This window comes from Polyodon spathula, chromosome 4 (genome assembly GCF_017654505.1).
Source record: "Polyodon spathula isolate WHYD16114869_AA chromosome 4, ASM1765450v1, whole genome shotgun sequence".
Classification (NCBI taxonomy): domain Eukaryota; kingdom Metazoa; phylum Chordata; class Actinopteri; order Acipenseriformes; family Polyodontidae; genus Polyodon; species Polyodon spathula.
Genome location: NC_054537.1, coordinates 35700367 through 35715333, shown reverse-complemented (window position 1 = coordinate 35715333; position 14967 = coordinate 35700367). Strand labels below are relative to the sequence as shown.

Sequence of the window (14967 nt, the reverse complement as noted above, 5' to 3'; positions counted from 1 at the left end):
TGTTTCCAGCTCACCTCTTTTATTACACTCCACGGAGGATGCGCATATCATCAGCACAATTAATAAGTAGCATTTCATTTTCCCCTCTGTATGTGGAGTAGTTTTACTTGCACAGTAGATGACAGGGAATGATTTTTCGCAAATACTTGTTATTATTTGTTTTGCTTTCCAACCAGAATCCCCTTTCTCCCTTGTTTTTCCTTCTTGGTTTGTCACTAGCTTCATCAACCACCCTCTCCTGATGACTATTCTTCTTTGCTTCATTCAACTGCAACTTTTTTTTTTCTCCCTGAAAACTCTATTCAGTTCATCCCGCTACAAACTCACACAGGCTCTGGGGTGCACCATTCGAAACAAAGCGGGTTTGTTCAATCATTGGTCACCAGAAAACGTAGAATATTTAATAAGCACTGAAAATATGCAATTAATATATTTATTTTAAATTGAAATTTATTAAAAAAACAATTTCATTCGAAGTTTAATTAATTATTGTTTGTCAAAAATATCACGTGTTTGAAAAAAATCCCTCTGACTTGGTATGTTCCGCAGTCGCTGAGGCAGCAGGGGATGCCTGCTACTATCCCAGGCAGCACAATCATTCAACATGAAACAATTGGAATGACCCTTTATTTTAGTTTTAGTTTTATTTTATTTTTTTTATTTTTTTTAATTGAAGTACATATGAAACACTTATTATAATCAAACCCCAAATAAATGCTTCCTTTTTAATTATGGAATCCCTTTATGGTAACTGTAGTAACTTTGTATCCATACCAGTAGTATTGCAAAGTTAATTCAAAATGCTTGAATTGCATTGCTTTTAAATAACTCTACAGAACAAATCAATAGTGCGAATAAACCCTTTTTTGTGTGTCCTTATTTCAAACAAACAGGCAGACAAAAACAAGGAACATGTTGTAAAGTAATGCAGGATAGTTATTTTATTTTAATTTTAATGCACTTACTAGTTATTATCCTCAAACTGATCATCTCTCCCCCAACATGCAACAAAAACATAACAAGGTTTTTTTGAGTGTGTGTGTGTGTGTGTGTGTGTGTGTGTGTGTGTGTGTTATTTTTATGTTAGTTTGGTAGAGCTTATGTGACTGTTTGGTTTCACGATATTACTGAACAAAAACTCTGAATTAGTGTTTCCTATTGTGGTAGGCAATTTGTTTCCGAATGTAATTTGGCTATCCTTCAGGTGCTGGCAGATTGAAGTCTGTAAATCTGTTTTCTGGAATGTTCTCCAGAATGGCCCACACTTGCTTTAAAGAACATTCCTCATAGGGTTACAGGACGTCCCGGGAAAACTGATATTGTCCCAGTTTTTAACCACCATTTTTTGTCCCAGTCAGAAACAGTAAGTTTGTTGAATCGTCCCGGTTTTGCTATGGACAGCATGTTTTTAATATATATATATATACACACACACACACACACACACACACACACACACACACACACACACACACACACACACACACGCACAATATGTTTAACTTTTAAATTACGATTGTGTTATTATCTACTTATTTTAACTGCTTCAGTTGGTACAGCTTCAATGAATTAAAGAAACAAAATTATTATTATTATTTTTTTACCCCTCTGGAAATCAGGTAGCCCTACTCATAAAGCATCATTTCTTTTCAGTCTTGAGTCATCACACTCTGATCTGATTTCTTGCATGGAAAATGATCATTTTCAAATCAGAACATAATTTAACCATTTTCATTGTGGTTTTTCAGGTTAAATGACACACTTTTACATTTTTTTTTTTTTTAATAAACTGTATTAAAAATGGAAAATCTCCCTTTCATTGAACATTTTATTTATAGACGTACAAACAGTCGATGTATTCATATACAGTACCTGAACAGAATGTGTTTGAGCAAAACAAAATACTACAACACAGGGGGAATTATCACCTAATCCAATGCACAAATTCACAGGGAGCGCAGGCTGCTTTTTCCCTGTGTGTAGGGTTGCACACACTTGTTCTGTGTCACATGACTAGGATTGGAATTAACACCTTTTCACATCATATAGGGTACACATTGTGAAACACCCTGGTGGTGAGCTGTATGTTTGCACTTGTGCCGCCAAGCAATAGACTACACCACTCGATATAGAGACAAACACCTTCTCGGGTTTGACAAGAGAATTTCAGAGAATAACAGCGCCTGCAATATTCTGCATTCTTTTCTGATTACTTTTACCCAGAAGACGCTCCTGAGGGTGAAGCTTTGGAGGACTCTCTTTGCTTCTGCTTTGACTCTGTTTGGTCTTACCATAAAATCTACAGTGTTTTTGTTGTATGCTGTATGTGCATGAGGTGCCGCATGGTCAATCTGATGGTCAGACAGGACTTTGTGAGATTACAGATACGTAAGCAACTCTGTGTTGATTTGTTGCAGGACTATTGCTTTTCTCTTAGCTCTGCATTTAACTACATCTATGTGCCTGTTGGTTGGAGTCAAAATCAGCAGCAAGGTCTTGCACAGACCTGAAAGCCCTTTTTCCTAGACATCGATAGAATAAGTGGCATTAGTTAATTTCATGGTGATGGTTTAAAGTTCATAAAAGTATTGAAACATCAACTTTAAAGTTCATGTTTAAGTTTCTTGATAATTCAAATTCCTCTTCATAGCACAGTACTCCCATTACATAATAAACAATACTTTCTAGATAGCTCACTTGCAGTCATTCCCAACAACAGGGTTTAGCATTGAGCTGAAGCAAATACTGTAGCTTTAGAATGAAAGACAGTTTCGACCATTATTTAGTCATTTGTTGTTTCAAATGCTAAAATGTATATATTTCTAAGCTCTCGACAGTTGAATCATCAATTGTTTTTGTGAAATAATATTATATCACAACTATATTTCATATCATAAGCCCCTATTCTACCAAATTAAAATATTGGGTAGGGCTGTGCTGATGTTCAGGCTTGTAATTGCCTTTAAGAATTATTTATCGGCAGGTATTACACAAATCCATTCACTAATGTGTTGATTTCAAAAGAAGAAAATCTGTCCTTCCCTCGCTTTTACAACAGAGTACCACTCAATGGTAATTAAGTCCACACTGAAAGTTTTGAAAGCTGATTGGAAGTACATTTTCCCCTCCTCTGGGGTGCTGACATTTATTTTTTGCCGTATTGCCATACCAAGGCTGTAAACTGAGAAAGAAAATTCATGGAGACCATTCTGATAAAATATTATATAAACAATTGAGAAATAAAAGTTACAGCCTTAATAAGAAAAGCATAAGCTGAATATCTTTTAAATTACATTGATACAAATCTAAATAGCCCATGTACTTTTTGGCAGGGTATTAATAAACTATTCAACAGAGGGAAAAAGGTTTCTACCTCACCCTTAAATATACAGGGTCAAATGGTTCGTGAACTGTTTCAAATTGCAAATGCTTTCAACCATCATTTTACTAATTTGAGTGAATGTACACGTACATTAAAAACTTCTGATGTAACTTCTATTGACCATAACAAAGAGTTATGTTTTAGATTTAAACCGGTAAGTGAGAGCGATGTATATAAATATTTAACACAAATTGATGTTACTAAAACAGCAGGTGCAGACGGGATAGAACCAAAACTCCTTAAGTTTGCTGCTTACGCTCTGAAAAGTCCACTTGCTAAGTTAATTAATATGTCACTGATGTCTGGTGAAATGCCTCATCAGTTGAAGCAAGCTATAATATCTCCCATATTAAAAAGTGGGGATGTTACTGTCCCTGGCAATTACAGGCCATTATCTATCTTACCACTTCCATCAAAGACCATTGAAATAATTGTCCAAATTCAACTGACTGATTATTTAACAACAAATAATTTATTAACTAATTATCAATCTGGTTTTAGAAAAGCTCATTCGACAACGACAGCATTGCTAAAATTAACAAGTAATATACACTGGGCTATAGAGGAAAAGAAAATAACTGGTGTGATCTTTATTGACTTCTCTAAGGCCTGTGACTTAGTTAATCATAAAATACTTTTTAATAAGTTAATAACTCTTGGAGTTACGGACACTACAGTGTTGTGGCTTAAGTCTTATTTATCAGAACGTTCCCAAGCTGTTGTCTTTGACAGAAAGAAATCAGATTTTATGCCTGTATCTTTAGGTGCCCCTCAGGGGTCAATTCGTGGACTTTTCTGTCTTTATTAATGAAATACCTACTGTCTGCAGAAAAAGTTCAGTACATATGTATGCGTGATACAACTCAAGGTTTAAAGCTGAAGAAGATTGATACAGTGTTTAACAGGATTTGTAGATTTGTTCTTCAGAGTCCTCCTTTAGAACATCACTGTACCTTGTATTCCAGGTTAAACTTCTTGTCACCTGAAAAAAGAAGGAGCTTTCACTGGAATCAGATTCTTTTTAAAGGGATCTTTAACAAGCTGCCTGTTTATTTGAGTTATCAAATAGTTCCACTATCTGAATAAGCCCTGTGTATGTACATGATGTGTAGGGTTCTAAATGTGTGTTTTGTAATTTGCTGTTGGGGGCCGTTGTAAACAAGCTAATTATAGCTCATATGGTCTTTTTTCCAATAAAATATAAAAACTACACTGCTTGTCCACCTGTGTCAAAAACATGTTATTTAGCAAACCTTTCAAATGTTAATTTTACTATAGTGTAGCCACATATGAAGAAACACAGGGATGATGCTTTAATGGCAAGCAAGACATTTTCAAAACTAGTTATATATCGTTACAATTATTTTATTCACCTCTAAATTGCCTAAATTGTCTTTGCTTTAGCGCTTGCCTCATGATATGGGATGTTGTAATGATCCATTACTAAAGATTAAGTAATGTTCTTAGCACCACTTACTGGGTTGCACTCCACAATGTGGAGAGGGCAGAGGGCTACGCAAACATGCCTTAGGGATATCCAGAGTAACATGGATTAACAAGGGAGCAAAACATGGTGTGCAATCTATGTCTGAATTTGCTGTAACTTGTGTCTGGATTTTCAATGCTGATTTGATTTATGGCCTGAATTACTGGTCAGTCCATTACTACAAAGACTTCCCCTATATTCATGGCAAAGTTGAAATGAGTCTATGAAATGCCCATTTCAGCCTTCTCAGCAGTGAGGTCATGGGAGAGTTGAATGGGTTTGTTATGAGATACATAGACAGTAACAGTGTATGGCCAGAGTGTATCATAATAACTTATTATGATACACTGGTAAAGACACAATAATATGAAGGTCAAACAGAAGTGTGAGAGTACAATTGTATTGTCAGTGCCTATATTTGAAAGGATAAAGCTCAGTAAACAACATGAAATGAATACATGTACATTCCTTTTTTTCTTTTTTCTTTTCCTCATAAAAAATGAGGCTTTTGTATTATTATTTAAAGGTTAGTCATGCTGTAACAAAGATAATGATATGACATGTTAGTGGAGACACCAACCTTTTTACACAAGACAGAATGAAATAGAAGAATAATGGGGATTTCTAGTTTTACAAAATAAGTGATAGAAGTAGAGAAATAGCTCCATCTAGTGTGAAAAATGAAAATCAATGTTTAATTCATTGTGGGATAGTCAACATTGCCCTAAATACAGCTGCCCTAAAACGTACAAACACGGTTTTCAGGACTAATTTGAACGTATTTCCAACAGCGTATTGTTATTGTACTGGATGTGTTAATTGTTAATAAATTGGATTCAGATAAATTTAAAAGGTGGTGGGATTTAGATCCACACCACTGTTAAGATAATTAAAATCATAACCCTGTATATGTTAACAATCTCACCTACCAAAGTTAGTACTGTAGACAAACAGCATCTCTGTTGTATATCATTATTGTCCAACTTGGAAGAAAACATTATGGAAACTGATATATACTATAAGGTTAGATTATGATATTGCAATAGAATGTCTGGCTAGGCTACACTGGGCATGCTTCTGTTGAGCCAGAGATTGACCAACATTTTGATTTCGAGGACATCTCCCCTCCAGGATGGTGTAAAGACATATTTACTGATCAAAATGAACTGGAAATGTACAGTATTTCCTAAAGTGTTGTCTGAGCTACCATGTTAACCACGTCATTTCTCATTTTCCGATTACTATACTATGCACTTGCTATGCTTCACTCATGGTTTTCCATTGTTTTCTACACTGTACTATGCTTTTACCAGAGCAAAGGATAAACACATAACAGCACCTAAAGGCATCTACCAATAGTTGAACAGCCATGCAAGACCAAATGGAAAGATTAGCCGAGGACTTCCTTCAACTCTTCCTCTCTCTTGTTTCATCACCATTAAACATATTCTAGTAACTGAATTCTGACAGGATGTTCAACCAGAGGTTTGCATTACTATGGTGGCGACCAATCAAATGACATTGTGTTCCCAGTAGCATATGTTAGGCAGTATCTGTCCCTGTGTGCGCAATCATATTAGCACTCCTGTACAGATGCAAAGGCAATGGCAGCGATTGAACCTCCCCTGCAATCAATTTGAGCTGTTTTAAAAAGCAAAAACCTCAAGCCATGTCTACTTGTTGCCAACAGGCTATGGGAAGAACTACTGTTTAAAATGAAAATCCAAGATAGAATATAAATGGACACTATGCTATCAGAAAACAAACTATGCACTCAGCATACCATGCTATTTGGGTACAGTGAGTAATACCAATAGAGGTGATTTCCATTTGTTTAAGGAAATTGTTGGGGGCATACATATTCATACGAAATATTACAGAACAACAACATATGCTTTTTATCATAAGAGAACTACAGCAAAAGGTTCTTATTTGTTACAATTTTCAGATTTACTAGAAATTTAATAATCTGTGAATTTAAATTCCATCCACATGGTTAGTACTGGATTGCAAGGCTAATGCAAACTGCATTCATAAAATGCACATTTATTTTTTTCACTAGAATGTTGAATAAAACATGATTTTTTTTTTCTGTCGCAGTGACCAGTTCTATGATATATAGATGCTGTCGTTGGATAGCTGGTGGTTTTCAAGGACAATTGCTCCCTCATCCCCCATTCCCTCAATTCATCACAAAGCCTTTTGTATACAGTTTTATGCAACCAATGTATGGCTGTTTAAATTCTTATTTAAAAAAAAAAGAATCAAAGTTTTGTAGTATATATTAATTACAATACTCTGACTAAAATACACGTTTTGTGTTTCAAAACAGTGCCTGTCAAATAGTAACACAGTATTTATAATAATCTCCCTTCTACTGCACATTGTGGCAAGTCTTTAGAATGGCTTTTAAAACATTATATGATACAATAATTGTATGGAACACTAAGCCTTATCATTGCCTTAAAACTGTGGTGCACAATCAATCATCGTTGGGATGGTTAAACTGTGTTTGATCCTGTTTTCCTTCTTTTTTAAATGTGTGATGTTTTTAACTAACAATCTGAAGGTGCCTTAGTCAACTTTATATTTGTTTAACAAAAGAGGACTTCAATACATTAGTCCCTCCCCAATGGGTTTAGTATCTTGTGTTTTATAATAAATAAAGCAACACAATATTCTGTGGTGTTTTACAGTACATGTAAATAGTGGAATTTAGTTTAATGTTTTGGTCCAGGATAGGCACAATGATGTGCTTGAGGCTTGTAATCTAGCACACTGCATTGCACTCTGTTATATAGTACGGAACTGTATCTTTTACCTTCATTTTTGTGCTGTACTGTTGGACATGGATTTAGAAATGGCAAGGGTCACTCCGGCCCCATCCTGGACAGGCCTTTGTTTCCACCAGGTTCTGAATTGTTTAATTGAACTAATCAAACCCCCATACAGGTTAATTATCTCATCAAACCTGAGCCTGGATGGAATCGAAATGACTCATTATTAAGCTAGCTAAGGCAGTGCCATAAACCTGAGCTGCCCATCCCTTGTTTAGAAGGTAAGAGGAAGGTATGTAGATGACTAAATGAACAATGGAAGACAAATAACCCCTGTCATCCAGGTGGAGCCCAGTCCTCTCTTGTACTACTCCTAGCTCCCCCAGGGCCTCTTAGCTAATCCTTTACTTTTCCACAAGACTCTGTTGATTGAGTCTCTTCTTGTCACACTTGCCATGCTTGATAAAAGCCTATGGCCTTCCCTGATAAAGCTTTAAGTTCTGCAGCTAGAGCACTGCATCACTGGTGAGCAGAGTTTGCTGCTGAATTCTCAAATAGCTGATACAAAAGAACACAGATTCCACTTTTAACTCATTGTCTATTTACTTTAAAGGGCAATAGACATTAGGTTAACTTTCAAAGCTTAATCCAGCCATCACATCAATCAATCAGTCTTTATTTAATGCATAATACATGATATACAGTTAAAAAAAATAAAAGCAAAATACGTTAAATACAGTGGAAAGTGCATAATACATGATAGTAACATAATACGTGAAACAGTAGCAGCAACACAGCAGCTAATAGCAGATATCAGGCTTAAAGAGCATGGAAAGCAAAAGAGAACAGGTGGATCTTGAGAGTTGATTTAAAGCAAGTGACAGTGGGAGCATCACGCACCAGAGCTGGTAGAGAGTTCCAAAGAGTCGGAGGCATGAAGCTAAACAAGTGTTATCCAAGTGTGATGCACTTTTGCTTGGGGATAACAAGCAGGCCAGAGTCGGAGGACCTCAGCTTGCGGGCAGGGACATAGCGGGTTAGCAGGTTGAGCAGGGACCTGTGGGATGAAGGGCATTGTAGGTGAGCAGGAGCGTTTTAAAAATAATCCTGAACTTTACAGGTAGCCAGTGCAGCTGGGCAAGATGGGGGGGGTGATGTGGTCATGTTTTTTACATCTGGTTAGGATCCTGGCAGTGGCATTCTGGACTAGCTGCAGCCGGTTTATGGTGCGTGTCAGGAGACCACCATATAGAGAGTGGAGAGGAGACAAATGCATGACATATCTGGGAGGGAAAGTTAGGGACAGACTTTGGAGATGTTTCGAAGATGGTAGAAGGAAGATTTGACCATGGAGGAGATGTGGGCATCAAAGGAGAAGTTGCTGCCAAGAAATAAACCAAGGCTTCGTACTGCGGGGGAAGGCAGCAACAGACAGTTTCTGAGGTTCAGGACAGCTATATTGAGTTTTAGATCCTACTAGAAGGAGTTCAGATTTGCTAGTGTTCAGCTGAAGAAAATTGGCAGACATCCAGGCCTCGATGTCTTGAATGCAAGTCGAGAGCCAGACCATGGCAGAGGGACTACCAGGGTCAAGTTTTAAGTATAGTTGGGTGACGTCAGCATAGGAGTGAAACATGACTCTTTGTTGGTGGATGAGGTAACCCAAGGGAAGCATGTAGATATTGATGAGAAGGGACCCAAGAACAGATCCTTGGGGGACATCACAATTGACTGGGTTTGCAACACCACTGTGTCCAGCATAGGAAACAGACTGCATGCGTCTGGATAGGCAAGAGGACATCCAGGAGAGACAGGTTCCAGAGATTCCAGCATACTTCTGAAAGAGGTCAAGAAGAATACCACGATCTATGGTGTCAAAAGCAGCTGTTAGGTCACTCATCACTGTAGCTGCAGAATCTTAGTTGCTGACACCTTTTGAAGACTCTCTGAAGAAGCCACATGATGTGGTGCTCTTTCAACTTTGCTAGACCACTCTTCATACAAATACTGTTGCAACGACCCTGGCTTTGCTGTAACTACACTCGGGAAGGTTCTATAACCCAGTCAAACTGCAGCAGGCGTTCAGTAAAGTCAGAAATGGGAGAATCACCACCAATCAGAAGCTCTGCTTGCCATGCAAGCGAGCCCTGGTTGAAATATTATTGTCACAGATCAGGAAATAAGATGTTGCAACAATCAAGGGATCAAGAGCGGGAAGCCGTGCATGCTTGAGATTGGTGGCTGGGGCACTGGGGGAGTGGCCTGGACAGGGGGATAAGTAGCAGGCTGCTGATTATTTTGTCAATCTGAGTAGCACTACGCTGCTCAGCTGTAGCTGTACCACTGGCTGGTAAAGCAGCACGTTTTGCTGATTCAGTGTAGAGTCCAGGCTTAATAACCCACTTCATTCGAGAACCTGAAATACCTGTGTGATTTGCTCTTCATTTCCCGCAAATGCTTCAATATTGTGGCCAAAAGAGATGAAAGGTTACTGCATCATATGATTTTGTAGTAAAAAAGGAAGGGAAGAGAAATAGATCAAATTAAATCAGCAGTTACTTACCCTTTTATGAACTCGTGGCAGGGACTGCGTCTCACCATATAGTTTATTACTGTTTGTTTGGGTTTTGTTAATAAAGTTTGTGAATATTGAAAGGTTTTATTAAAATTGGTTAAAATATCCATCTGTGGAATGTGATCTGATTCTTATTGATTAATTAGTTGCCAATTAGAGTCTGTCCACATGTATAAAAGAGAAGTGCAGACAATCAATAGAATTAGAGTCCTTTATACCGACAGAGGCAGTAAAAGATTTAATTTAGTTTCACTAAATAGCAAGCTACAACTTGATTTAGAGACGATAGAGTTCCTGGAACAGGAACTCCCTTTTAATGGGAAGTAGTGCACAGCTAAACTAGAGAACATTTAGTTTTGTGACAGAGTTTTTGTACAGTGATTTATTTAGTTGTTTTGTTTTTCCTGAATAATCGACACCACCCGCAGACTTCATAACATTGCCGGTGGCACATGGGATTGCACCTGAGTTTTTGTTGTGTATAAATAAATAAAACCTAGTTGCCTGAGCTGGGGTTGGCAAGCACAATCCCTCCGTCTCTCTCTCATATGTTCTACCAGCAGACTCGCATCACCTTTTACAGAAATTAACATGATCCCTCATCTGGTACCAATGCAATAATCTTCAAATTAGGATACATTTCCAGGCTTACTTAAATCCGTATTCATATGAACTGACACTTTAGTAAACCTTTCCCATCCAGTTTTACAGAATTTGTTTGCTCATAATCCTAACATTTGTATTTATTTAGATTAGTCACAGCTTATCCATAATTGTTCAGCATGGAAAGAACTTACAATTCTCCAAAAGCCGCTTAAGTGTCCGTTCAAATTATAAAACGAGAAATATTTTCAGCTATCACTGAAAATATATATTTCACAGATATAGTTAACAGATGTGATTTATCTTATGACTCAACTTTTCTTTTTTTTTTTTTTTTTTAAGAAGCTTTTAACATTGTATAATAAAGAATAACTTTACAGTAACGTGGATACCCTTCAATGAACTTGGAGTCACTGGACAGTGCCACGTAGGGACACCTCAATGCAGAAGAAGTAGCCCTAGGCCGAGTCGTTATTTTTAAAAAGAGATATGAATGAATTACACACACAGCAACCATCTTTGAAAAGAACATTTCACTCACATTAACATAATTGTAGGTATTACTTCTTGTTTTTGACAGGGCCAGTGAAGACTTTTTGGGCACTGTCATGTTTTTACAATGTAATTTTCTTTCTGCTAACATCTTTTAAATCGAGTTACTCTCTGCATTTCTTGCCTGCTGCAAAATCTCCTGCTTGCCCTGGTTGTTAGCAGTCAGTTGGAGAGCAGAGGACAAATGTTACAATCTGTCCTCAGCATCTGCTTCATTGAACTGGGCATGTATGGATGATGTAGTTCTAACACACTAGACAAATGAGTGCAGACCCCTCAAGATTAATGTAATCAGGAAAAGTAAAATGTGAAAAAAAAAAAAATGCTATGTCACACATAGGCTTTACTACATTATTACCACCAACTAAATCCCAGCAATCTTTGTTCCCATTTCATTTTTTTGAGCAGGAGCCAAAGAACATAGGCAGTATCCTTTTTACAAAGTGAAAAACGCAGAAAAGCCAGAATTTTCTAAGAGCAGCATTACTGTGATATCGCTGTACAACAAAGTAAGCTTAATTAGCAAAGGAATAGTTTTTAAACCTGATGTTTTCCTTTTCATTAATATGTTACAGTTGATATGCTGTTACGAAATATTATAGAATGCTTGTTATTTAACAGAATACAATGAAAATGTTTTTTGGCCAAGTAAACCAAGTGTACTATAGGCACTACTACTCACTGTGTACCTGGCTAGTAGGGCCCGCTGTTGCACGGGGAGCAGACCCTACTGATTTTACCTCCCCAACCCAGGATGCTACCCAGTAGTTTTACTAGGAAACAACACATTCTACAATATTCTATCATGAGCTTCCATTGAAGTGAACTGCATGGCTTCATATTAGCTGTATAATTAATTTTTTTTATCTGAACCTTAAAGTCAAACTGTTTTATATGAATAATATAATTATTAATAAGCACTGTATCCTACTCTCCTCCTAAACACAGGTACGCACACTCTTACGTTACTGAGGCTTGTGACTGTATTAGCTTCACTGTCCTAATAAACAGAAGGATCAACAGACAAACATACACACTGGACAGAGAGTACCCTTTGTCAGTCCTCTTTAGGAGGTTAATGAAAGATCACCTTACAGATTTATAGGTGCTGCCAAAGATCCCCTTTTGCCCACTAGTTGAGATGAACCTCTTTAAGAATATATATTTCATGGAGTATTAAATAATGCATGTACACATAATATCAGTGAGCAACAATCTGAATAAGTTTAGTCTCTTAAATTCCATATCAGGCTTCTAATGTCATCCAATTAATTTGAATAGCTATATTAGGCCTATTAACAAAATGGGTTAAGATGTTGCCCCAAAACATGATTTTAAAAAAATACATTAAAGTAACAAATAACAAAAAACAAGAATAAGCTGACACCAAAATATTTACAGACCATGACCCTTCCCCTACCATAGGTTGCCACACCTTCTGTTCCAGTCTCTCCAACCTGCCCATTTTGGACTGACACCTCAAGCAAACCACAGGAATTAATTTAGCAAACCACTGAGATTAAGTGTTTGGTTATTTTGGCATCCAAAGAAAAGTTTGTTAGCATTATTTGTAACCATTTTTTTGCCAATATTTAAAAAAAATGAGGTGAACCGGTCTCATAATGTTGGCGATACCAAAATAGCTTGCAAAGCCAACTACTATTATGAACCAGATTTAAATCCATCACAACAGCAGAAATATGATATTTTAAATCTTAAATCTATATCTATAAATAAAATACTTTCCATAAGCAATAAGGAGGAATAGTATAAATCATATCCCTTATGAATAAATTATTTTGTATTTCATATTCATGTGCTTTTTTTTTTCTCCTCACAATGTCTAAGAGGATCCATATCTTGAAAAATATATGTCTTGCTAAATTATGAATTTTGATTCCCGTGACAACTAATAAGTCTTTTTTCATTATTATCAGTAGTAATGAGGTACATGTAAAAGTAAAGATGCTTCCCGTCATTTTATAGTTAACCTATATTCTGAAATCACAACACCGATTCACCTGATGACCAGGAAGACTATAAAAACCGAAAATACACAGACTTGAAAATAATAAAATAAACTTTTGTAATAATCAGGGTGCTTTGTAGTTGTGCCATGTAGTTGGTTGACTACATCTTAGGGACAAAATTCCTGGATTGCCAATGGCCTATCCTGGCAATAAAGGAAAATGTCTGCAATGCAATGATTCTTGAGTAGTTTGTAGGTTAGAGTTAATGCTGTGTGATTCCCATGCCATCATATAAAATGACTTGACAAAAATGTTATTAATGTGACCTTAATGCAATCAAGGTTAGGTTTCACTTACATGAAGCATTGAATTGATATTTGCATTTAATTTTGTAATATAAGACAGAAGAAAAATCGTCAAAGTTTACCTGAACGAAGAACATTTGAAGAGTTGTATCAAAAGGAGTTAACATTTCAAAAAGTGAATCTAACATTGATAGTTGCCACCTTTAGGGAAGCTTACTTTGGAAAATGTACTGGGAGGCTTTGAAAAAGGAAGAGCACACAGTTTGAAGACATGGGAGTAAAGCAATCGAAAGACTTTACCAAAGAGGAGCTAAAGAAACAAGTTATAAAGAAAGGCAAAACCCCTCCCAAAGAAGATGGATTGTCATGAACTGCTAGAATAAGGAAGCATGGCCCCAGCCATTTTGGGTTCAGCATTCTAAGCTTGACCATGAGAGGAATGTCAGAAGTTCCTGAGCCGTTGTGGGAGCTGACTGACATGGAGAAGCTCAATCCGCCACTAAACTGCCTCACTATTCTCCCTCTGGGTGCTAGAAAGCCCAGTAATTCTAAACCTGTGGGGGAACCAGCTGGCCAGCTTGCCTGTGGAGATTGGCCAGCTGAAAAACCTACAGGTATTGCTTGCCTACAAGAACCTCCTGACTGAGGTTCCAGAGGAGCTGAGTGCCTGCAGGAAGTTGGAAGTTATCAGTCTGGCTAACAATCTAATCACTGGCCTCCCCATCTGCTTCATGGATATGGTCAGCCTAAAGAAGCTGAACCTGAGCCACAGCCTCATTGCTCACATCCCTGCTTGCGTCTACGGGATGAAGAACCTGGTCTTTTTGCACCTTTCCCACAACAAGCTGGAAAACATAACAGATAGGATCGAGCATCTGGAAAACCTAAAAATCCCAATCGTTGAGGGCAACTGCATCCACTCTATACCAAAAACCTTGTACTTTCTGACCTCCTTGCGGTTGCACAATGTAGATTGTAATGTCATTCAGCACGTCCCCATGGAACTGTATCAGCTGAGAGGATTGAAGAAGCTTGCCCTCTGAACAAAGGTTTTCAAATCTTAACTGACTGCTTTCAGATTTTGTTAGAAATTCGCTACCTCTAGTTACCCTGGATGCTTCCAGTAGTTTCGCTTTGCACAGGTATAATTTCTTTACAGAATAATTATCTTGTATTAGTATACATTAGTCAAAACATTTTTCTACTTGTAATATTTTCTTATAGTCTTAACATTTTTGATATAATTTTTTAACTTATGGTTGCATTAAAACAGCCTGGTTTTGTAAACAAGGATGCTCTGGAATTGTGCTTTCTGAA

At 37.2% G+C, this 14967-nt stretch overlaps 1 protein-coding gene and 1 pseudogene across 1 annotated transcript in view; one reads left to right on the top strand and one right to left on the bottom strand.

The window, feature by feature from the left end:
* The window catches only part of LOC121314480 (laminin subunit alpha-1-like), a 70029-nt gene extending 69776 nt beyond the window's left edge, over nt 1-253 (bottom strand). The window contains exon 1 of the mRNA XM_041247806.1: nt 15-253. Coding sequence (XP_041103740.1) covers nt 15-225 — 211 coding nt within the window. The 5' untranslated portion in view covers nt 226-253. The remainder of the gene's footprint in view (nt 1-14) is intronic.
* A 13668-nt stretch (nt 254-13921) lies between these two features.
* On the top strand, nt 13922-14693 carry LOC121313927 (annotated as a pseudogene).
* The last annotated feature ends 274 nt before the right edge of the window (nt 14694-14967 follow it).